Source organism: Mesocricetus auratus, unplaced genomic scaffold (assembly GCF_017639785.1).
Source record: "Mesocricetus auratus isolate SY011 unplaced genomic scaffold, BCM_Maur_2.0 Super-Scaffold_100020, whole genome shotgun sequence".
NCBI classification, from domain to species: domain Eukaryota; kingdom Metazoa; phylum Chordata; class Mammalia; order Rodentia; family Cricetidae; genus Mesocricetus; species Mesocricetus auratus.
The window spans coordinates 24,704,853-24,729,872 of NW_024429201.1; the positions used below are offsets into that span (position 1 = coordinate 24,704,853).

Consider the following 25,020-nt stretch of genomic DNA (forward strand, 5'->3'; position numbering starts at 1 on the left):
CACTTTTGTCAATGAAGAATGGAAAGTACCAGCACTGCAGATAACAAACTCTTTTTGGACAATTTTATTAGCGAGACATGTTTACCCTTTTCAAAGAAGTAGCCTTAGATAATCTAAATTTTTTATTATATTTTGTTGTGTGTATATTTTGGTATATGCTTGGCACAGCATGTATGTGGCAGTCAGAGGAAAACTTGTAGGAGTCAGATCCTGGGGATCAAACTTGGGTCTTCAGGCTTAGCAGCAAGCACCTTTACGTACTGAGCCAATCTTGCCTGCCCTAAGTTGTTCTTATTGGTAGAATTCTCTATCAAGTGTCTTCTTTGTGATGGGAACCTCATGTTATCTGCTTTACCTAATCAAATTCTCACAGCAACATTACAAATAAGTATTTTAAGTTCCTTTTTTTTTTCTTTTTGGAAAGCACCTGAGACACAGACCTTCTAGTTTGGAAGTGGCAGTAACTCACCTGTTTTTTGTAAAGCTTTTGCCTTTTACCTGTCTTAATCAGGGTTTTTATTGCTGTGATGAAACACCATGACCACACCATGACCACAAAGCAAGCGGGGGAGGACAGGCTTTATTTGACCTACACTTCCACCTTGTTCCTCACTGAAGGAGGTCAGGACAGGAACTCAAGGTAGGGACCTGGAGGCAGGAGCTGATGCAGAGGCCATAGAGGAGAGCTACTTACTGGCTTCCTCCTCATGGCTTTCTCAGCCTGCTTTCTTAGAGAACCCAGGACCACCAGCCCAGGGATGACACTACCCACAATGGGCTGGGCCCGCCCCTGTCAGTCACTAAGAAAATTCCCTACAGGCTTGCCTACAGTCCCATCTTCTGAAGGCATTTTTTCAATTGTGGCCCCTTCCTCTCAGATGACTTTAGATTGTGTCAAGTTGACGTGAAACTCTCCAGCATACATCCTGTTCTCTTTAGAGACAGATGACTAAGGAGTAGAAGTTCTGGCCTTTGGAAAATTTGTCACCTAAATGGGATTTTAAAAAATTCCATGTATGTACAAAGAAATATACAGGACAAACGAAACATGGAATTGTAAATTATTGTCCTAGATGTTGAGCCTCTACAGTTTCAGAAAGGCTATTTAAGTAGGGTGTCTTTAAGTAGGGTGGTAGGCTATAATGAGAATGCATTAAAATTAAGCAATTCTGGATTTTCTGGTCAGATGCTCTGCTTCAGAATCAGGATCATGATGATCAAAGAGCCTGGTGCAGCCTGTGCGGTAATTTTACATTTGTAGGTTTGTTTTATGTGTACGGATGCTTTGCCCGCATACATGTCTTGTACCATGTGCGTGTAGTGCTGGTGATTCCCTGGAATTGGGAGTGTATTCATAGTTGTGAGCTGTTCATGGGTGCTGGAAACCAAACCCAGGTCCTTTGCAAGACCAGCAAGTGCCCTTAACCACTGGGCTCTCCGAGCCCCTGAAAGTACAACTTTTAAAAGTGATTCTGTAAAAATGTAAATACCCTTGGCTAGTTAAATTAAATGATGTGTTTGACTTGACTCCAAATACTGTTTTAGTTGCTTGGTTGTGTTTGCATTTGTTTTAGAAAGATATTTGTGGCCAAGCGGTGGTGGTGCACGCCTTTAATCCCAGCACTCGGGAGGCAGAGGCAGGCGGATCTCTATGAGTTCGAGGCCGGGCTGGACCGACAGCCTCCAAAACAATACAGAGAAACCCTGTCTCATAAAAACCAAAACCAAAAAAAAAAAAAAAAAAAAAAGTATTTGTGAACTGGAACTTTCTAGATGTGATAAGTTACTTCAGGTCAAGTGGGCAGATTATACAGCAGGGTGACTGAGTGTATATTATTGCTAAGATTTAAACACTTCATGTTCTTTTATTAAAAATAGGTTTCTCAGAGCTAGGGAGCTGGTTCAGCCTTTAGGAATACTGACTGCTCTTGTAGAAGATTTGGACTCAGTTCCCAACACCTGCACCGTAGCCAACAACCATCTGTAACTCCAGTTCCTAGGGATCTGATGCCTCCTTCTGGCTTCCATAGGTACCAGGCTCATGGTGTACATGTGCATGTGAGTCACACACACAGACACACACACATACCACTCCTACACATAAAAAATAAAAACAAATAATTCTTAAAGATATCAAGTATAAGGGCATGGTGGTGTATGCCTTTAGTACTAACACTCATTTAGCAGAGGCAGGTGGATCTGTGTGAGTTCAAGGCCAGCCTGTCCATATAGGGAGTTCAAATCAGCCAGGGATACACAGTGAGGTCCTGTTCTGTGGAGCCCAGTTCCAATGGATACATCTACCTAAGGCTCAGGGAACATTTCAGAAGAGGGTGTGAAGAGGGAAGAAGGAATGTGATGTAATTATATTATAATCTCAAAAGAAGATGTCTTATATATAATTTTTTGTTGAAAGGAGACTTTAAGGAAATTAAGGTCACAAAATGTAGAAAAGTTGAATACTTTTTTAATTTACATATCGATTCACAGTTATAAGTTTAAGGGTTTTCACAAGATGCCTTATGTACAGAGTACCTGCTGTCATGGACAACTACTGAGCACTTGAAACGGGCCTATTCTGACCTGAGATGTGCTATAAATATGGTCTTCCTGAGTCATGAAGTTATCTATGTTGGTTGAGTATAAGTACATTTTCTTAAGGAGATGATGTTGTATCTGGCAGGTAGGCCCCCGGGTCTACCTTCTGAAATCTGAATTGCTGGAGCAACAAGTTGATCCTTGAGAACTGGTGTGTGCAGCAAGAATGCTTTCCTCTACTTGGGTGATAGTTTATGTACAGTTGAGCAGTTCTCGATCATTGTAGCCATTGGTGATTGGTGTTCACGTTTGTGGTAGAAGTCCTTGGAAATGCTTCTGGGCCTTACTTGCTCTCACGTTCCATTCCTCATGGAGGGCTGGTCCTTTTGTTTTGTTCTTGTACCATGTGCAGTTTTCTGACAGATCTGTACCTTCAGGAAGAATCGTAAGAAGATGATTTCAAGTCCTGGCAGTATTCGGGAACCTTACCAGGCGGTCATCTCTAACCAGAAAGGATAGGAATTGATTGGCTTGCCTAAGAACTGTCTCTAACATGCACTACACAGGCTGAAGACCTGCATTTTAGTCCAGCTCTGACTACTAATTAATGGGGACCTTTCGGCAAGCATCTGAACTCCTTTGGGTTTTATTCACGTCTTACAAGGAGGCAGGGAGGAGGAAAACGTTGAGTGAGTTAAATCGTTTATCCTATCGGTCTCTTCTGAAGTGCAGGATAAATTTTAACTGCAGGACCGTGACTACACAGAGCAGTTCTTGTTTCTAACACTGCGAAAGCCTTTTCTGTCTTAACACCCATTTGTCTCTTGCTGTGCATTTCCTTTACTCTCTGAGTCTCCCTGCAGTGGTATTCTGGGAGCTCATTACCTTTGCCTTCCAGACCCAGTCTTTGTTTCCTGTCTCATTTAATGACACTGGTACTTTTATTCTCCTGGTATCCTAGTGGCTAGTTCAAATGCTCTTGGGCTCAAATAGCTTCTTTTCTTATATCTAATCTGTGGCCACATCCTGTCACTTACTTCCTGAAGAGCTTTACCTGTCTGTTCTTTCAACTGAAACCAAACTGTCCTAGTTCAGAAACTTGCAAAATGGCACAGTAGCCTTCCAGGGATGCAAGGCCTCCAGTCTGTCTTCAAACTACTATTTTACATGTTATGGAATTATTTTCTTAGAGTTCAGATTGGCTCATCTACTTTCCTGAGAAGTGATTATATATTCTATACATAGAGGTGTGGCATGTTGGGCCAGCAAACTTGAACTTTGTCTGTTTTATATATCATTTTTGGGTCTATAGAAAAGTTGAGAAGAAGTTGAGCATGTTCCAAGTTACTTGCTCTAGTCTTGCTTTTTTGTCTTCTTCTGGTCTAATATGCTGTTTGCTTTAGCCAAAGCCATCTCCCCACAAGCCAAATGTTAAACCTTACTGAGACCACCCCTTGGCCTTCCATTGTTGTTGAGTGGAGTCAAGAGACTGTGTGATCATAATGCCTGGGTTTCCTAGGTTATCCTCACCTTTCAGTGGGTCAAGACAACCATGCACACAGGTTTTCTATTGTTTGACAAAATATCACAAGCTCAGTGGCATGAAGCAATACAAGTTTATTCCACAATTACTGTGGGTCAGAAAGTCTGGGCGCAATAGAGCTTACTCCTTTACTAAGTCTTAATAAGCTGTATTCAAGGTATTGTCCATTTTTTTTAAAGGTTTACTTTTAATTATATATATATATGTGTGTGGGTGTGCATATGTGTGCAGGTGCCCACAGGTGCCAGAAGAGGGCAGCAACATTTGGGGCTGGAGTTTCAGGCAATTGTCAACTGCTGTGTGGATGCTGAGAACCAAATTTGGATCTTCTTGAAGAGTTGCAAGTATTCTTAACTGATCAACTGTCTCTCCAGCCCCCTTGCTATATTCTTATCTGGGGTTTGACTAGGGAAGAGTCAAGTTCTTTGAGATTACTGGCAAAGATAATATTCAGTGGTATATATGACTGGGAGTCTTAGGAATTTGAAGGCAGTTAATTTGGTACCTTACATAGGGCACACATGTCACCTGCAGTTGCCAGGGGTACCTGGGCATCTCCCAACATGGCCATCTTGTCAATCCCTAGAGCCTCTTACTCCAGTCTACTAAGATAAATCTTTAAAATGTAGCAGTCTGTCACCACTGGTGTATATCAGTATTTTATTGGTTAGAAGCTCGTCAAAAGCCCTGAAATGCTTCCCAGGAGGAGAATTCTACTTTAAAGAATCATTAGGGTTCACTTCTGAGTCTGTGTGCCACACTGGGGATAAGACAGTATGTTAGGACTAAAACTGCATTCCTCTTATCTGTTCATCTCAATTTTTTAAAGGGTCAAAGTGAAGCCCCTAGGATGTCTAACCCTGCCTGCTCTTAACCACCCACCTGCCTGGTTCTACCAAGAGTGATGTCATTATATCAGTCTCAACAAGACGGGGATATTTCTCATCTGCTGATGTTTAATCCCCACGATGCTTTGCATAGCCTTTATTCTGCCTCTCTTGTATTTTCTGTAATTCTTTAAACTTCCATTGTATCCGACAGAAGTTCAGCCTGTTTTCAAAGCCTTTATTCTCTTTTGACTGCCTTTTCTCTTTTGTGCCATGGAAACACACCATACTGTGAGGATAATGTGTTATACTCTGGGCAAGTTGGGCAAAATGCCTTATACTAGATAATACATAGACAGCAGAATGATGGAGATTCCAAGGTATGGATCCGGACAGATCCAGTATACGGTGAGGCCCCTTTCCTCTTGCTGTGCTGTCATGTGACGGAAGAGGCCAGCCAGCTCCCCGAACTTTTTAAAAAGACATTGATCGGATGTTTGAGAGTTTCTCCCTAAGAACCACATCTCCTTCTAAAGATCTCTACTAAAACTATCTATTGAGAATTATGTTTCAACATATGACTCTCTCGTGGAGACAAGTCATTCATACCACAGAATTCTGCTTCCCCTGTAGCCTTCCTAAAAAAGCCTTTCTCTCACAGGTCTAGACCAGACGTGCAGTAGATGTCATCTGTGTTTCCCATGATTCTGAAAATGTCCTGTCTTTGTATCTCATTAGATTTTAATTAGGTGCCACGAGCCATTGTGACTGACATCTAATGACCTTCCCAACTTACTAGCTTTTATTTCTGTTTAACTTTTTGTGTCTTGATTTGCCTACTGTGCTTTCCAGTGTTAATGCTGAGCCTATTTTGCTTTGTTACTGAAATCTTTCCAAGTTCTCATGTCTCCTTTCGTGACCTTTTACATTGCGTTCTGCCACTCTTTAGTTGTCGTATCCCAGACTTCTTTTCATAGTCACTGGCCGTTTCACAGCATGTGCGCTTACATTTTTTGTTTATACACTTATTTGGTACTAGGAACTAAATGTCGGGCATCACGCAGGTTTGGCAGGCACTCTAGCATTGAGTGATATCCCAACTTCATAAAAGTTTGTTTTGCTTTTTCTGAGACAGGGTCTCACTAAATTGTTCTGACTACTGGAACTCACTCTGTAGACCATGCTGGCCTCGAGCTGAGAGATTCTACCTGCCTCTGCTAAATGAAGCCTCTCTGATGATGATTATGCCAGGCTTCTATCTACAAGGACAACAGAGTATCATTAGGAATCAATTAGTCATTATCATTAGTCAATTTCATTGACACCTCCCATTGTATCTGGTTCTATCCTAGGTCTCTGGGCTGTCTAGCCTCTGTTGCTGGCCCTCCAGGCAGTGTCAGGCATGTAGGCTGCATCTCTTGGCATGGGTCTCAAGTAGAACCAGTCATTTGTTTTTGTAGAACAGTGTTAGGGCCACACAGGAAGGTGCCAAGATTCCCACCTCCTCCTGTCTGCACATAGTCTGCCGATCCACTTTACCCCTAGATTGACAGTTTATCACAGTTAATGAGCCTGTACTGACACATGGTAACTCCAGTTGGTATGTACATGCCATGGTTTGAATAAATGTATACTGGACTCATCATTGTGATTGAACTGCAGCTTCACTGTCCTAACCCACCCCATTGCTCCTCCCAGTTAAGGCCTCAGCAGCAACCACTGGAGTTTCAGGCTTTTGCTCTACATTTCTCTAGTTTTGCCTTTGCCACCTGTCTCCATACCATCGGAACTGTGCATTGTGCAGCCTTTTCAGGCCGGCTGCTTCACCTGGTGTGCGCTTAAGGGTCCTCCATGTCTTCATAGCTTGATGGTTCGTTTCTTTAGCATTGCATAATTTTCTGTTCTGGGTCTGCTTGGCGTATGGATCCATCACCTTGTGAAGGATCTATTGTGACGAATGAAGGTGCTATAAATGTCTTTGTGTAGTTTACCCTGAGCGTAGGTGTTCAGCTCATTTGGGTAAATCCTAAGGGGTGTGGTTGCTGGATCATGCAGTAACTGTATGTTTAATTTTTTGGTGTGTATATTTAAGGTTTACAAAATGACTTAATGAAATATATATAGTGAAATAGTAAAGTAAATTAAGCATCAGTTTATATAATTACTCCTTTTTTGTGGCAAAGCAGCTAAAACCTACTCAGCATGCATTCCATATGTAGTTGGAGTTCATCACTGTGGTCTTCACGATGCACATCACAACAGTAGACTTGCTTGCCTTATGAATTTAGTATTCCCTGGCCTGCATCTTCCCCACTGCTGCCCTAGTTCCTGTCTTCTGCGATCACCATTTTGTACTCCTTGTGAACATTCTTTTTAGATTTTGTATGTGAATGAGGTCATGCTATAGTTTTCTTCCTATGTCTGGCTTATTTCACTTAGCATAAAGTATTGTGGGCTCATTAATATGGCAAATGGCAAGATTGCATTGGTTTTGAGGGCCAAATAGCTGTCATTCCTTTATCCATTTATGCTGCTGTCAGTAATGTCATACAGGGCCTGGGGTGCAGGTATTGTGAAATGATTGCATTTTCCTTCTGTTTTACACTTGAAGAGGGATTGCTGACTCATATAATAGCTCTGTTATCTTTCCAAGTTGTATTATTTACTCAGCAAGAATAAATGTATGTATTCACTGGATAGAGTATCGTGTTTTGATATACGTATTCCTTGTAAGGATCAATTCAGAGTCATTGATGGTTGTGTTGCATTCTTTCCCTTAGGAGCACCTGTGCTCCTCCCAGCCCTCACATCCCCACCAGCACTGGAGAGGGTCTCTTTTTGTCCCTCTGGCTTTTTGAATAACAGTCATCCTAGCAGTTATGAAGTGGGTATCTTTAGTAGTTTTGCTCTACACTCCCCTGATGATAAATGGTGTTGAATCTTCTCATGTACCTGGTGGTCACTTTCTTTCTTGATGAAATATCTATTCAGGACTTTCACTTATTTTTAAGCTGGGTTTTAACCTCTTATCATACAGTATTATACAAATATGTCTTCCCTCATCCACAAGCTGTCACTTCATTTTGTTGGTTGCTTTTAGCTTGATGTAAACCCATGTATTTAATTTTGCCTTTTTGCCTTAAATTTTTGTTGTGATATGTGAAACAATTGCTGCCAAGGCCACTGTCAAAGAGCTTTCTCCTGTACTCTCTGCTAGCTCTGTAGTTTCTGACCTCATATTTGTCAAAGAGCTTTCTCCTGTACTCTCTGCTAGCTCTGTAGTTTCTGACCTCATATTTGTCAAAGAGCTTTCTCCTGTACTCTCTGCTAGCTCTGTAGTTTCTGACCTCATATTTGTCAAAGAGCTTTCTCCTGTACTCTCTGCTAGCTCTGTAGTTTCTGACCTCATATTTGTCAAAGAGCTTTCTCCTGTACTCTCTGCTAGCTCTGTAGTTTCTGACCTCATATTTGCATGTTTTGTCCATTTGAATTGATGTAAGGTTTTATATGTGCTATGAGATAAGCTCCTTCTTTACTTTCCATGTGGAAATCTTTCCCCAGAACTACTTGTTGAAGAGGCTGTCTTATTCCCCTTTCTTTCAGTGGCCTTGTCAAAGGGTCAGTGAGATGACTCCACAGGTAGTAGTGCTCACTTGGATTTGAACATCAGGATTCATATGGTAGAGAGAACTGACTACTGGAAGTTGTCCTTTGATCTCCACCTCCTACCCCCCCCCACAGTTGACTATATGTGCTTAGGTTTATTTTTGGGATATCCTCTTTTCCTGGCCTCTTTATGCCTTTTTTTTTTTTTTGTGAGTCATGCTATTTTGATTACTGTAGCTTTGTGATCTAACTGCAAGTCAGGAAGTATGGATTTTTCATAATTTATTGACTTTTGGGGAACTTTAGTTCTATATGAGCATCAGGTTTTTTTTTTTCTCTGCTGTGAAGAATGTCAATGGGATTTTATAGGGCTTACATTGGACTATTACTGTTTGGGTGGGATGGACACTTTAACAATATCATTAAGAACCATGAATGTAGCCAGGCGGTGGTGGCGCACGCCTTTAATCCCAGCACTCAGGAGGCAGAGGCAGGCGGATTTCTGTGAGTTCGAGGCCGGGCTGGACCGATAGCCTCCAAAACAATACAGAGAAACCTTGTCTCATAAAAACCAAAAAAAAAAAAAAAAAAAAAGAACCATGAATGTGGGCCCATCTTGTCACTTGTGCTTTCTTTCATTCTTTCCATCAGTTTTTTCTAGCATGAGTTTTTTGTCATTATAACAAATACCCAAGATGATCACTGTATACAGAGAAAAGCTTTCTATTGGCTTATAGTTTGGAGGATCCAGTTGAAATTGGTTGGCCCTGCTGCTTTGGGGCTATGGCAAGGCAGTGTGTCATGCTGGGACATGGGAACAAAGCCACTCACTTTACAGCTGGGAGGTGACAGAGAGGAAGAGGATTTGGGTCGAATCATCTCCTTCAAGCACCCGTCCTCTGCCACCACTGCAGTAACCTGAATAGTTTCCACAAAGCCATACCTTCACCATGTAAATTCAGTTTATTCCTAGATACTGTATTTTCTTAATGCTGTCATGAATGGAATCATGTTCTTGGTTTCTTTTCCAGTTAGGTTATACAGATGCTACTGGCTTTGTTGGTACTGTGCACGCAACCTTACATTAAATGTTCATCTCCTGGTTCTATTTTTTTATGTTTGTATTTAAATTAGAAACATGCATGCTTCAAATGTCAATCCCAGACCCCCCTCTTGTCCCTCCAACAGCCCCCCCAGTCCCCACATTATTCTCCAGGGAGGGTGAGGCCCTCCTTGGGAATCTCCAGAGTCTGTCATTTCATCCAGGGCAGGACCTAGGCCCTTACCCATGTGTCCAGGCTGAGAGAGCATCCCTCCATGTGGAATGGGCTCCCAAAGTTCATTTGTATGCCATGGTGAACACTAATCTACTACCCAAGGCCCCAGAGATTTCTGAGGCCTCCTCACTGACACTACATTCATGGAGTCTGGATCAGTCCCCTGTTAGCCTCTTAGCTATCAGTCTGGGGTTCAAGAGCTCCCCCTTGTCCAGTCAGCTGTCTTTGTGGGTTTCACCAGCACGGTCTTGACCCCTTTACTCATCACTCCTCCATCTCTGTCACTGGGTTTCAGGGGGTCAGTTCAGTGTTTATCTGTGAGTATCTGTCTCTGCTTCCATCAAGCACTGGATGAAGGTTCTAGGATGTCATATAAAGTAGTCATCAACCTTATCAGGTAGGGACTATTAATGTAGTCTCTCTGCTATTACTTAGTTTTCCAGTTGGTGTTATCCTTGTAGATCTCTGGAAATCTCACTAGTGTCAGCTCTCTCCTCAAAGCTATAAGGACTCCAACTATTATGGTATCTCTCATCCTGGTCTCCTCTATTCTTACCCTGACTCACTCTTCCTGCTCCCCCATGTCTTCTTCTACCCTCCTCTTATCCCTCTCTCTTTTTCCTGGTTCCCTCTCCCCTCCCCCCATGTTCCCAATCTGCTCAGGAGATCTTGCCTCATTCCACTTCTCTGGAGTATAATGCATATCTCTTGGGAACCTCCCTGTTTCCCAGACTCACTGGCCCCGGGATTGTAGGCTGACACTCCCCTGATCCATGTCTAAAATCCATTTATGAGTGAGTAAATACCATGTTTGTCTTTTTGTGACTGGGTTACCTCACTCAGGATGGTTTCTTCTAGTGCCATCCATTTGCCTGCAAATTTCAAGATTCTGTTGTTTTTCCACTGAGTAGTACTCCATTGTGTAAATGTACCACATTTTATGTATCCACTCTTCAGTTGTGGGGAATCTAGGTTGCTTCCATGATCTAGATATTACAAATAAGGCTGCTATGAACATAGTGGAACAGACATCCTTGCTGTATGAATGGGCATCTTTTGGGTATATGCCTAAGAGTAGAATTGCTGGGTCTTGTGGTAGACTGATTCCCATTTTCCTGAGGAATCTCCATACTGATTTCCTCTAAGTGGCTGGACAAGTCGGTACTCCCATCAGCAGTGGAGGAGTATTCCCCTCTCTCTACATCCTCTCCAGCAGAAGCTGTCATTGGTGTTTTTGATTTTAGCTATTCTGACAGGAGGGATTATTTTGATTTGCATTTCCCTGATGGCTAAGGATGTTGAGCACTTTCTTAAGTGTCTCTCAGCAATTTTAGACTCCTCTATTGAGAATTCTCTATTTAGTTCAGTCCCCCACTTCTTAATTGGGTCCTTTGGTGTTTTGGAGACTTGCTTCTTGAGTTCTTTGTAAATTTTGGAGATCAGCCCTCTGTCAGATGTGGGGTCAGTGAATATCTTTTCCCAATCTGTGGGTCGCCTTTTTGTCTTGTTGACTGTGCCCTTTGCCTTACAGAAGCTTTTTAGTTTCAGGAGGTCCCATTTGTTAATTGTCGATCTCAGTGTTTGTGCTACTGGTGTTATGTTCAGGAATCAGTCTCCTGTACCTATTCGTTCAAGGGTGCCTCCCACTTTCTCTTCTAACAGGTTCAGTGTGGCTGAATTTATGTTGAGGTCTTTAATCCATTTGCACGTAAGCTTTGTGCATGGTGATAGACATGGATCTATCTGTAGTCTTCTACATGCCAATATCCAGTTATGCTAGCACCATTTGTTGAAGATGCCTTTTTTCCCATTGTATAATTTTAGCTTCTTTGTCGAAAATCAGCTGTTCATAGGTTGTGTGTGTGTATGTATATGGTGTGTGTGTGTATGGTATGTGTGTGTGTATATGGTGTGTGTGTGTGTATGGTGTGGTGTGTGTGTATGGTGTGGTGTGTGTATGTGTATGGTGTGGTGTGTGTATGTGTATGGTGTGGTGTGTGTATGTGTATGGTGTTGTATGTGTAGGTGTGGTGTGTATGTGTGTATGGGGTGTGTGTGTGTATGGTGTGGTGTGTGTATGTGTATGGTGTGGTGTGTGTATGTGTATGGTGTGGTGTGTGTGTATATGGTGTGGTGTGTGTGTATGGTGTGTGTGTGTGTGTGTATGGTGTGTGTGTGTATGTGTATGTGTATGGTGTGTGTTGTATTGTGTGGTGGATCTCACTCTGTAGATCAGGCCATCTTTGAATTTGCAGTAATTCTTCTGTCCCCTGAGAGTGGAGAATACGGGCATGTGCCATGACACTTGGCCCACATTGCTTTTTAACATTTAGAAGTAATATTTCAGGGTATGGTGGAGCATACCTTTATGGTGGTGCATGACCTGGGGGGCAGAGGAGGGTAGATCTCCAAGTTTAAAGCCAGTTCCAGCCCAGTTAGGGCTACGTAAGAGATCTTGCCTCAAAAACAAAGAAACAAGAAAACCCTAAAATACGCTGTATGATATATGTGTTGGGGGAGACAAATAATAGAGAAGTACATAAAATTTCTTTGATAATAGTTTTCTTATAGATCTGTGTTCATCTTGAAAATCGTTCTGCTCTGTGCTTTGTTTAGCATTTATAATTTCTGCTATAATATCATCGACTCCTTCTCTGGAATCCACACCAGGCGTATGTAGTACTTACTAATGCCTCAGAGGTGGACTAGTCTTGTCCCCTCTTTGGTGCTGCAGCCACCTTCAGGTATGGCTGGTGTTCGCTGGCGAAGTGGCGCTGTTAGTGATGTTTTGCAGCAGGTCTCTTGTATAATGTTGTCAGGACTTTGACGTGTCTTTCTTAAGAGGGAAAAGTTGACTCAACTTCCATATCTCTCCTTCCTCCCTCTCCTGCCCTCCTCCTTTCTCTCTTTTCTTCCTTTCTTTGATCTCATGATGTGCTCAGGTTCCTGAGTCTTTGGGCTCCTGCCTTAGCATCCCACGTACAAGCAGATGCCTACATCCCGCTATTCTATGTAGTTTAGTCTGATGGTGTTTGTGCTTTACCGTAAAGGAGCGGTTGTGCTCTGTATGTTATGTGGTGTGCTGCTGAGCATTATAAAACTGGTAAGTGTGTTACAAAATGAGATGTGGAGCCTAAGAAGCATTTTACATGACCGTGAGAGAGCAGGCATGTCTTGGGATTTTGCTTTCTATGGTACTTCCGGAGGAAGTTAAGTTGAATTTTTTGTGTTACATAATTTGTCTTTCACCTTTGTAGCCTCCACCAGGCAGTGTAAAAATGCCTAATGTACCCAACACCCAGCCAGCAATAATGAAGCCAACAGAGGAACATCCAGCTTACCCACAGATCACAAAGGTTAGTGCATGTTAACTGTAGATTGATATTGGAAGTTCATATATTGTCTCAGTGTACAGTTTACATAGTGAATTTTATTGCCTTTGGTCTCAATGCATAATACTACTACAGTAACGATAATTGAATAATAAATATGACTGGAGGGGGAGCTTAATGACTACTCAGTGTGCAGTATGAGGAAGGAGGAGATGGCAAATGTCCAGGAAAACCAACAAATGCCTGGCAGCTCTAACAGAGTTAGAGGGCACAGTGTCATAAGCACATCCCTGTCCCCCAGCATCTTAGGACATTCACGATGTGATGAACTGTTGTTGTATTTCCCGAGTCTGCTGCACCATTTGACTTGTTTATCCAAGCTAATTCAGTTGTCCTTTATTCTGTTCATCTTTCCTCAACTGTTCCTCACCTCTACTCTCTCTCATCTAGGCTTTTGCTACTGTTTGTGAAAGACTGGTTTTTATTGTTTTTCAGTGACGCATACTGTGTGTCTGTGTAGATGTGTGCATGAGTGCAGGTACCTTTTGAGGCTGGTGTTACAGGTGGTTATGAGCCACCTGATGTGGGTGCTGGGGACTGAACCTGGGTCCTCTGCAGAAACAGCCCACAAGCTCTTAACTGCTAAGCCACCTCTCTCTCCCCAGTCTCTGGCTGTTCTTAACAAGAGGTAGGGTTTTGTTTGTATTCTCCTGTCCTGTGAACTCAGCATTGCCTATGAGGGCTTCCATAACTAAAAGAGCAAAATGAATCAAATGTTTCTCAAAACTATAGCCTTCAGGGAATTCCTATATTGTGAAAGTGTGATTAACTGAGGTTTCTCTTACAGTAAAGATGAGAGCGGGCATATAAATGTTATACTGTTTTGGCTACCTGATAACCTGTGTGTGTTGGTCATTTTGTTTAGGAACATGCCTTGGCTCAAGCTGAACTTCTCAAGCGCCAAGAAGAGCTCGAGAGAAAGGCCGCAGAGTTAGACCGCCGAGAACGGGAGATGCAGAGCCTGAGTCAGCATGGTAGTATCCAAAGCATTGGGATGAAAATGTCTGTGCTTGCTCTGAGCCGCTAGGTCTGGTGATAAACCTCTGCCCTGTCTTCTGAGTCTAGCAAGGAGGTCAGACATGCAGATTGCTCACTTGATACCGGCAGCTTGGCGATCTTGGCAGATAGCACAGTCCTTTGATAGGTTAGACGAGTGTTGGCTTCCTCACAGAGAAAGTTGAGACATAGATCTGATACATCTGCTTCCTTCCAAACCAGGGGCCTTTGATTCTGCACTTGGCTCTCTCGAACCTTTTCTTTTCTTTCTTTGAAACAGAGCTGGGACATAAAAGAAAGATCTCAATGTAGACTTAAGCATGAGGGATAAGGGAAAGAGAGGCCTCAGAAGAAAGGAAGGTCACCTCAGAGCATGGGTGTGGGCTTCTCAATAGTTCCATTGATTTTTGAATGTGTTGATTGTGGCCCACCTTGGACTCTGACCTGTTCTGATTATTCATCTTATTCTCACAGGTACAACATACTTGTCAAAAAGTGCTAAAGTATCTGTATGATTATTTACTTGCTGTGGAATCTGTTCAGGCTCTTGAGTGCTAAAGATGACTCTAAAAACCTGTGAGGGAAGTAAGCAGCCTCCTGAGGAGGAGGGGGAGTCAGGGGAGGGGTTGCTAGGTGCCTGGAATAGCAATACAACCCCAAACAAGGTTGGCAATAAATAATACTGAGTATTTCTTCTTCTCTTACAGTGTTTAGGTATTGGGCCTCTCAAGGACATATTTATCCTGGGTCATTTCCTTGCTTGCAGCATCAGAGATAGCCTCTATATAGAAGAGGGATATCACTAATATAATGTATCTTATTTTCTTAGTGCTGACTGACAATAATCACATCTGTGAAAGATGAAAGATGTTTTGGTAAAGACAGTAGCGAAGAGACAGACATTAATAGTTACATTTTGTAGTATATTAGTACATTGTAGTACTTTTTACTTTTTAATTTGTTAAATCTTCAGCACCATCCTGGGAAGTGTGGCCCAGTTGTTACCTTTCTGAAGAAATGAAGGTTAAGTTTCTTTAGACCACACAGACAGCAAGTTCCAAGCCTCCGTTCCTCATGGCTCACTGTTGACTGCTGCTTACATAGTGTGATGCCTTATGTCTGTCCTGAGGACCCATCTTATGCTGAACCAGGGCTCTGCCATTGGGCTACATTCCTAGTCCCCCAATTTTAATACTATAATCAGTGTGACTGAGGGGACATGTTGAGGATAAACAGTGGGCCAACCTTCTCTTTATGGAAAATGTCCAGATAGGTAAAAATATGTATAATTGAATGGTAAAAGTTATATGATATTTTTAGTATTAGAAAGTGACTTAGTTGTTTATTTGTATTTTTGTCTGAATTTGTGCTTTATGCTTAATTTTTGTTCTTGCCTCCATTCCAAGGTCTTGCTGTCAGTCTTTGTTTATGTAGACACATTCCTTCCTCACCTTTGTTTTCTCTAGTTTCCAGGATGCTGGAGTCCCCATTCATTCACACAGACTTGATTCTTTGGTCTGTATTGTTGAGAACCCTGCCTCTGCATGTCGGTTAGGAATTTAGCAGAATTTTCCTGACAGACTCGTGACACTGAGGAGAAAACACAAGTTTAAGAGTCAGATGGCTTTCCTGCAATAGCCAGGCCCTGGGACTTTGAAATAAATCTGTTTTAGACAACTCTTAGGGTTTGCCACTGGGTTCTCCTGTACATAGACATGCTAAACATGGTAAAATTTGATACTGGAAAATTATTTTATCATTTACTGTTTCTAAAACGTTAGTCTGAAAAAAATTGAAAATGTAAGTTTTGCTTTCAAAGTTGTAAGAACGTAGAGAGGGGAGCAGTTAGTGTTAGTGTTTGTATGACTTATACCACCACAACCAAAGTAAGAATATGATGTATATATTGCAATAACTTTTTTTTTAACTTACAGGGAGAAAAAATAATTGGCCACCTCTTCCTAGCAATTTTCCTGTGGGACCTTGTTTCTACCAAGATTTTTCTGTAGACATTCCTGTAGAATTCCAAAAGACAGTAAAACTTATGTACTACTTATGGATGTGTGAGTATAGAACAAATTATATTTATATGTACACATTTTGAGTTCATATTTTCATTATTAATAGACACCTTTTTGAAAGTGACATTTTAAATGCATGCTAAATGTCTTTTCATATAGATCTTAATAGTTATAGCTTCAGAGTTGAACATCATATTTAGATACAGAAATTGTAACAAATAGCAATCTAAGTCTTTGGCTGAGGGAAGCTAGCACTGACTGAAAAGGCATCCTCTCTGCCACATGGGTAGGATTTTGTAAAGACTCCTTAGAAGAATGTTTTCTAGGCATGACTTGCTTTGACAAAATTATGCATACTATTTTTATGCTGAGGAGTATCACTTAGATTCTGTTCAATGTAGCACTACAGCTGTTTTTAGAAAGAGATACTGCAATGTGAACTATAACTTTAAAAATACTTCCGGCACAGTGTACTTTTTAATCTCCAAGTGGCTGTGGATACTTCTTGAAATTGCTGAATATAGGAAAGTTTCATTAGACAACATTAGAGTGTATTGTCAGTTGGGATATACATATTTTAAGTATAATCCCAACTCTGAAATACTACATGAATGTCAAGCTGCTAAAGGTTCATTGTGTATACACAGGCTTCCACCCACTCTGATTTGTATTCCACATAGTCTCATCCCTGTTTGACACCGTTCTGTCAGGAGGGAAGGCTGGACAGATGGGACAGTAGGTAATTTGTAGACACATTTTACCGATGAGAGTGTGTGAGTTTCATTCTTCATATCAGCATATGAGAAGCAGGTCTTTATGGACATTACTTTTGTTACAGTTAAAAGAGAACATTTGCTCTCATAGTCAAAAAATTACAGTGGTAAATATTTTTTAGACGGGGTCTCTTTATGTAGCCCTGGCTGTCTAGGAATTCACTACATAGACCACACTGGCCTTGAATTCAGAGATCCACCTGTGTCTGCCTCCTAAGTTCAAGGATTAAAGGTGTGTGCCACCACACCTAGCTGGCTATTACTTTCAGACTCTCATGAGATTTGATCTTGCTGTCAGTAGTATTATAATTCTATATATGTACATGTTAATCAATTTCTATGTTTAATATATTTCTGTGATATATACATTTGTATTTTTATATATGAATTTTAAAAATAGACAGTATTTTAGGCATAAGTTATTTAACTTAAATTTTTTTTATGGCAAAGGGGTAGAAAGAATATTCTATGACAAATGACAAATTTAGTAAATGGAGGTTGGATAGGAAAGATGGTTAATTTTAACTTGTTAACTACTAATGCTGACGATTTCAAAATTGATTTTTTTTTTTTTGGTTTTGGTTTAAAGAGTCTCTCAGAAGTAATGCAGTTAATTACAGTTCTTCTCAATCTTGTCTAGTTTGTTGATCTGTTTAGAAAAAGGACTAAAGATCCTAGGGTTCTGTTTGGAAGCAGCACTGCTTACCGTGATGTGCAAGCAGTTCAGGGATTAGCCCATGCTTAGAGTAGAGACTGCTTTAGTTGGGCACTCCCCAAAGTGTGGATTTCAGGACTGACTGCAGCTTTGTGCTCAGTCATAGTGAGAGCTCGCATTTGTTAGAGATTGACTTTGTGCCAGGCAGTTGAGAGTCCCAAGCACATCCTCAAGCAGGTACGACATTATCTAGTCTTAGAGAAGCTAAAACTTTATCCAACTTGTCTAACATTATACAGCAAGTCACTATGTGACAAGCTATTCTGGTAATTTGGTTCTCAAGCCCAAGATTCCATAGTATGTCATCTACAAAATACCAAGATGGAAAAGTGATTAGCTTTTTAGTGAATATGATGATGTGTTTTTGACGGTCCCTAAATGAAAGCAGATAGTGTAACTTGCAAATGAACCAAAGCAATTAGAATTATTACTGCAAAGTGAACCTTGACCCTTTTTTTTTTTTTCAATACAGGGTTCCTCTGTGTAGCCCTGGCTATCCTGGAAACTCTCTTTGTAGATCAGGCTGGCCTCACACTCACAAGAGATCTGCCTGCCTCTGCCTCCCAAGTGCTAGGATTAAAGGTGTGCACCACGGCTGCCCATCGAACCTTGACCCTTTTGAATGTGCTTTTTGAATAAAAAAAAAAAGTCATGGACACCAGGTAGCAGAGGAGATATGTGCATGCACCTGTAGCCATTGGGGATCAATGGCACTGGCAGCTGCAAATCCAGGCCAACTGATACCAGATTTGAGTGTGTCATAACAAGTAGATAAAGCTTTCACAAAAAGTGTAACTCATCTTGCATATCGTGCGAACAAAGTGGCTTAAAGGTCTGTTCAGTGTTTGTCCTGTTCTCTCAGCATCTGTCAGCATAGACACTGAATTAAGAACACAGATGATGACACACATGGCCCTTGCCTGCCTTCTGACCCCTGCACAGGTGGACAGCTTCATCACCAGGTGCCCTAGACAGACTGCTTTTTATCCTGTGTGAGATGACTCACTAATCTAGGAAAAAAATCTAACACATTACACAAAGTTAGATTGATATTCTCTGTACTCTGAAGAATTTTTATGGATTTAAAAACAGTTATATCCACATATAAATGGTTCTCATTTTCTGTAAGTGAAATAGAAAATAATCTTTAAAAAATTGTTCTTATAAAGATTGAAATTTAAGTTAGAATGTGCTGACATTAGCACACACACAACACACACACACACACACACACCTGCGTCTACCTCAAACTTAAGATAGCCAGAAGTTCTAAAGGAACAAAATAATTTCCTATTTCACAGGAGTTTTGTTCTGTTTTTAAGTCCTCAGAACTCTTTATTTTGAGGAAAAGGATTTTGAGTCATTTCATTATTAGGCCAGCTTTCCTGAGGATTCATCCCCAGTAGTAACTGAGCAATTAGTACAGTTTCTCTTCTGTGATAGAAAGATATGGATTTTAAAAATAAAAGCCCTTCAAGGCTACTACAGATTTACTTTCAGGCTCAGGAGCTGTTTCTCCATAGTTGATTGATTTAATGTTTAGTTGTGAACACATCAGGCCACCCAGAAGGAGTGGTTTTATCCTGCTCCATAAATTTTTTATTTTGATTTGTAAAGAGATTTTAAAATTGGTTTTTAATGTATATTGAGTTTGTAGTAGATTTAATAATCTTTTAATTTTTTAATCTAAGTCATAGTTGACATTTTTATTGATAATAGACATTTCATAGTATTTTAATTTTATGGTAATTTATTTCTCATAATGAAATTCCACCCATGAATAAATTTTTACAGAATCACCTTAAAAAGTTGAAACTGTAGGGGTCTGGAGAGATGGCTCAGGGGTTAGGAGCCTTGCTGCTCTTGCAGAGGACCTGGGACTGGTTTTTAGCACCCATATGGTAGCTCACAGCATCTCCATCCTCAGTTCAGTGCCCCGTGTGGCCTCCTCAGGCCCTGTACACAGGGTACATGTATATGCATGCAGGCAGACGTCCAAATGCGTAAAATAAAAGTGAGTGTAAACAAGAGTTAGAACTGGTAAGCACGGTTCTTTCTGATCATAGCATTGTTACTCAGATCTGGGGTTTTCGATTTGTTAGGGAGGGCAGCATGCCAGCAGCATAGGGAAGTCCTTCGGCTGGCGTGAGGTGGTCATCCTCACAGACCCCCACAGTCACAAGCATTGCTGCTGTATTCTGATATACTCCAGTTCAGTCTGCAGTGTCCTCCTTATAGATGGTGCTCTGAGGACCCACTCTGTGTTTTGTTTGTTTGCTTTTGTCTTTAACAAGCTCTGCTTATCTTCTTGGGCTCTGGTGCAAGAAATTCACTGCCCATTTTCTTCTCAGGAAAGCAAGCCTAGAGTTGGGCTTGGCTGTGTAGTTGCCTAGTAGGAGGAGGAGAAAGCCAGCAGGAGTTTTGCCTAAAAGTGCTTACTGTGTGTGCTCTGCTTTCAAATTCTGTGTAAGAAGTAGCAGTGTTTGAAGAACATGCCATGGAAAACATAGGAAGAATACATGCTCGTAGGATGTGTGTTTTATTTGTAACGCGTATTGGATGATGACTTGAAGTAAACAGCCCGTTTTGTCTTCTGATCCTACAGTCCACGCTGTAACTTTGTTTCTAAACATCTTCGGGTGCCTGGCTTGGTTCTGTGTTGATGCTTCAAGAGCAGTGGACTTTGGACTGAGCATCCTGTGGTTCTTGCTTTTTACGCCCTGCTCATTTGTCTGTTGGTACAGACCGCTCTATGGAGCTTTCAGGTAAAGTGTGCGTGTTTAATGCATGTGCTTTAAAACTGAAGTGTGTGGGTGGCTCACTCCTGGAATCTCAGCATCCAAGAGGCTGAAGTAGGAGGATTGCTGTAGGCCAGCCTGGGCAACATAGTTGGTATCAGGTTGAGTTAGACCCTGCCACAAACAAACACCTCATGAAATAATCTATATTGCACTCAAAAGGGAAAGTTGATATAGTTTCATTAATGTTTTTAAAAATGAGGGCCAGTGAGATGGCTCAATGGCTAAAGGTGCTTGCTGTCAAATATGGGGACCTTCGTTTGATCCCCAGGTTCTATATGGCAAGGAGGGGACTGACTCCTGCAGGTTGACCTCTGACCTCCACATGGACACCATGGCAAGCACACCTCTTTCCCCAGTAAAATAAATATAAGCATAATATAAAATTAAGATTTTTATTATACATTCATAAAAGTTGTTTGCATTAAATCATAAAATTCATAAGCATTATTTCACTTGAAAAACCAATAAAGGAAGATTAACATTCTTAGATTTTAGCATGTAACATTTTATGCCATACATCATACATGACTTTAGGAAAACCTGTTTACTCCTTTTTCCCTCACATGTCTAAATTCAGAATTATAACTGGTGTTTACAGCCTTTGTTTTAAGATAAATCCAGGTAAGGTGAACACATATAAAACACTTTCACTCAACAGCTTGATAAATACTTTCTGTGTATATTCATCTTTAGTTTCTCCAAAGACAGTGACATTTAAAAACATACTTAGGCTATAAAATAAAGAATACTATTTTATATAGAAGTGACCACTATTTAAATATACTGGGTAATGCATTTTCTAAACGAATGTTCTATGGGATGTTAATTGGTTCATTAGCTTAGCTAGTTTTAGAATAGCTAGTTAATAAAGTTAGGCAAGCTCCTTCATTTTCTAATCTTAGACTCTAAGTGCCTAGTGTGCCTTGTGATGTGATCATGTAACCTTTCTTTGCTGTGGAGCCCCTTGTGACCATGGCTTTAAGAAGAGAACGCTGGACCAGGGCAGATGGTACATACCTTCATCCCAGCTTCTTGGGGAGATGGGGTAGGAAGCAGCATCCCGTGAGCCCCAAGTTCCGATTTCCTCCAAATGGGTTATTCTGCCTTGCTTCTTTCTTCCTGTTGACAGCCTTAGTAACTGGCTGCAGTTTATGGAGAGTGAAGGTGGAGTAGTGGCCATGTCTTGTTCCAGGGTTAGAGGAAGGAATCAGCGTCATCTGTGATGTAGGCTGCAGGCTCCTTTTGTAGACACCCTTTGTTGGTTTGAGGACTCTCTCCTCTAATTTTAGCTTATGGGAATTTTTATCCTGAATGGGACTGGAGCTTCCCGGGTGCTTTTCTGTGTCTGATGACATGATCATGTGATTGTTTTCCCTTTATTCTAAACTGATGAGTCATAAATGACTTGTATGGGAAAGCAGCTTTCCATTTCCCCCACTTACCTCCTTTGGCCATGCTAATCTCTTTAGGAGTTGTAGCCAGGAGCTCATCTTCCTGACATATCTTACTTGAAATGCCCTGCCCAGGTGTAGCCTTAGGTCCTTAGTTTCTGAGAAAGGTAATTATATCAATCTTTGGTTGTTTCTGCTTTGTTTCTAATCTTTTTAAGGAAACTCTTGCTAATATAATAAGAGAAAAATCTATTTTTCCTTTGTTTTTCTGTCCCTTTGCTTTTTCCCTTTATAAAGTGGAAAACTCCCAAAACTTATTTTTAAACCATCAGGATGGCATCAGTTTTGAATAGCAGCACAGGACACTAAAAGACAGTGGAGCAGTGCATTCTGTGTGCGACTTTACCCTGCATTCTGTGTTGGCTGGTTCCCTCCTTTGTTCTGGATGGGCTGGTACCCTGCATTCCGGCTCTAGAAGTTCAGACATAAGCTGGAGTGGTAGTTTGAATGTACCTGCCTCCATAGCTTCAGAGTGGGTGGCAGTGTGTCACTGTGGGTGGCAGTGTGTCACTGTGGGTGGCAGTGTGTCACTGTGGGTGGCAGTGTGTCACTGTGGGTGGCAGTGTGTCACTGTGGGTGGCAGTGTGTCACTGTGGGGGAAGGCTTGAGGTCTCTTGCTTAAGCTTTGCTCAGTAATACTGTCTACTTCTGTTCAAGGTGTGGCTGACAACATGTCTGCCTGCACACAGCCATACTCCCCACCATGATGATAATGGACTGAACTTCTGAAACTGTAAGAGAGCCACCCTAATTAAATGTCTTGTAAGAGTTGCCATGGTCATGGAACTTCTTCACAGCAATAGAAACCCTAAGACAGCTGGTTAGGTTTTAAGAGAGACAGCTCCATGGAGATAAAATTGGCAGACTTAATTTGAATAGGTTAAAAAGGATTTTATACATATTAAGAGAATTAGTGGTCAAGCACTGATAGGAATGTATAAAAACCATCCACAAAGGTAGTTTCTAGCTCCAGGGAAACAGAAATTTAATAGGGATCCCATTACCAGCATATCACTATGCCTCAGATGTGAATAGTAGGTCATATTCGGGAACCTCACAGGTCTAATAAGTGAGCAGAACTACTGATAAACCCAAGTTTATGTGGGTTAGACTGCTGGGAAGACTCGGAAGGAAAGCCAGGTCTCCATCACTGGAATGGTAGTCCTCTTCACAGTTTGGTAATGATAGGAAGCATTAGGGTAAGCTAAGCAGGGTATGGCCACCAAAGAGACTCGAGCAAAGCTTGGTGGTGCCTGGGACTATAGTTGTGACTGGGCTGTGATGAAGCCAGGAGACTGTTTTTGCAGAATTCCCATGCACTGTTATCTGACTTGCAGCTAGTGTATATAACTTTACAAAGACTCAAATTAGTTTTAAAGTATGGCCTGAAAAGCACATTTGTGGGTAGAACAGGACTTGCAATAAGGAAATCATGTTGCAGGGCCACCTCATTGCTGTGTTTCTGGGCTCAGTACAAGCACATCTACCTTCCTCCTTCCCTTTGAAGACAGACTCAAATTCTCACTTGCTTCTTCTGCCTCCCACTTCTCACTGGCTTCTCTACACAACTCTTAATCCTAAGAAATCTTTGAATTTCTAAGCTAAATTTCTGCCTTCAATATACCCCTTTGAAGATCCTTTTTAAGGGGGGTAGGGGTTGAAACAAGGTTTCACTGTGTAGCCTTGGCTGTTCTGGAAGCTCTGTAGCCAGGCTGGCCTGGAACTCAGAGATTTGCCTGCCTCTGCCTCCAGGAAGATTCCTTTTTTAAACACTCTTTGCTCCTAGCTGCCACAGTGGTAGTCACTTCATTTCTGTCATATCTCTGGTTTAGACTACTTCTTAGTCCCCTATTTTTTATTTCCTATATTCCGTCTCCTCTGTTATTGTAAAACTGCTTTACAGGACAGGACCCAATATGATCTAAGGTTTGAGAGTTACCTCCCTCAGGAAAAAGTCCCAATAATTTACGATGGCTTGTGCATCTCTCCATGGAGGATGGGCTGGAGGACTGCTCTTGTATCCCCAGGCTCTGCCCCAGTGGCTCTAAACTATACGCTATCTTGTTACTGTCATGCCCTAGCATATACTCAGACAAGAAGTGCTACCACAGCCCTCTTTGTTCCTGGCTGATGTGTTGCCTTTGCGAAATAGTCACCAAGCCCACTGGAGCAACAGGCATCCCCACCCTTAGCTGGCGCAGAACTTTGTAATAACACCAAATGCATTGCTCATACGACTATTCAAGAGATAAACAACACTAGTAAATATTCCAGTGTACCTTAACATTGTGGTGGGGGTCTGAACTACCTGAATCCATTGCAAAGTAGCAACATTATAGTAAGGTAGGAACCTACAGAAGCTTGGAGCCTCTAATCTAAAGGGCTGTGGTGACACTCTGGTTCAAATGACCTTTAAAAAGGTTGTAGAGCCTTAAGAATATCAAGGACTAGTGACTTGAGCTGCATAGTATACTGACATACACATATGGGAGAGGATGTATTTATTCCTGTTGGGAGGTCAGACATAAACCCCCAGGGTCAGCCTGCCACGCACTAGGTCCTCAAGCCATCTACAGAGCAACAAATAACTAAACCAGCCATGGGCAGGGAGCAGTAACTGATCTAATGGAAACTGAAACTCAAGTTAGCAATGGAAAAAGTAAAGGCCAAACTACGTGGCTCCTCAGGCAGCTTGAGAGGTCCCCAGACTGAAGTGAAGCATGAGGTGCAGCTGCAGACAATGCGGGCAGGGCTGAGGATGGAGAGTGACTTCTAAGTCTTCCTGAAGCTCGTGGAGCACCCAGATCCTCCCAGCTTTCTCAACACACTCTGTGGAAAACAGGAAATCTCAGTCTTTGGTAAGATCTTGCTCAGCCTCTTGTCTTGACACTGTTTGCTGAGAACACCAGCAGCCGTTAAAGCCGTCCATGGTGCAGGAGACGAAACCCCAACCTGAAGCATTCTTTCTGAGGAATGTAGGAGAAGAAGAATGTGTGATGCGTGTTTATACACAAGTGAGGCGCCTGCCTGCTGCCACAGTGAAGACCCAGGGTCGAGGATAGGGAAGCTGTCAAGGGGGC

At 41.7% G+C, this 25,020-nt stretch overlaps 1 protein-coding gene across 4 annotated transcripts in view; it reads left to right on the forward strand.

Moving 5' to 3' along the window:
- The window catches only part of Scamp1 (secretory carrier membrane protein 1), a 72,977-nt gene that overhangs the window by 34,098 nt on the left and 13,859 nt on the right, over window positions 1-25,020 (forward strand). For 3 of the 4 annotated variants that reach the window (XM_040729027.1, XM_021223264.2, XM_040729026.1), the window contains 4 exons: window positions 13,049-13,147; window positions 14,049-14,157; window positions 16,114-16,242; window positions 20,294-20,453. In XM_040729027.1, coding sequence (XP_040584961.1) covers window positions 13,070-13,147; window positions 14,049-14,157; window positions 16,114-16,242; window positions 20,294-20,453 — 476 coding nt within the window. In that variant the 5' untranslated portion in view covers window positions 13,049-13,069. Of the gene's footprint in view, window positions 1-4,134; window positions 4,239-13,048; window positions 13,148-14,048; window positions 14,158-16,113; window positions 16,243-20,293; window positions 20,454-25,020 lie in introns of those variants that run through there. The other variant, XM_040729028.1, reaches the window with a different exon arrangement.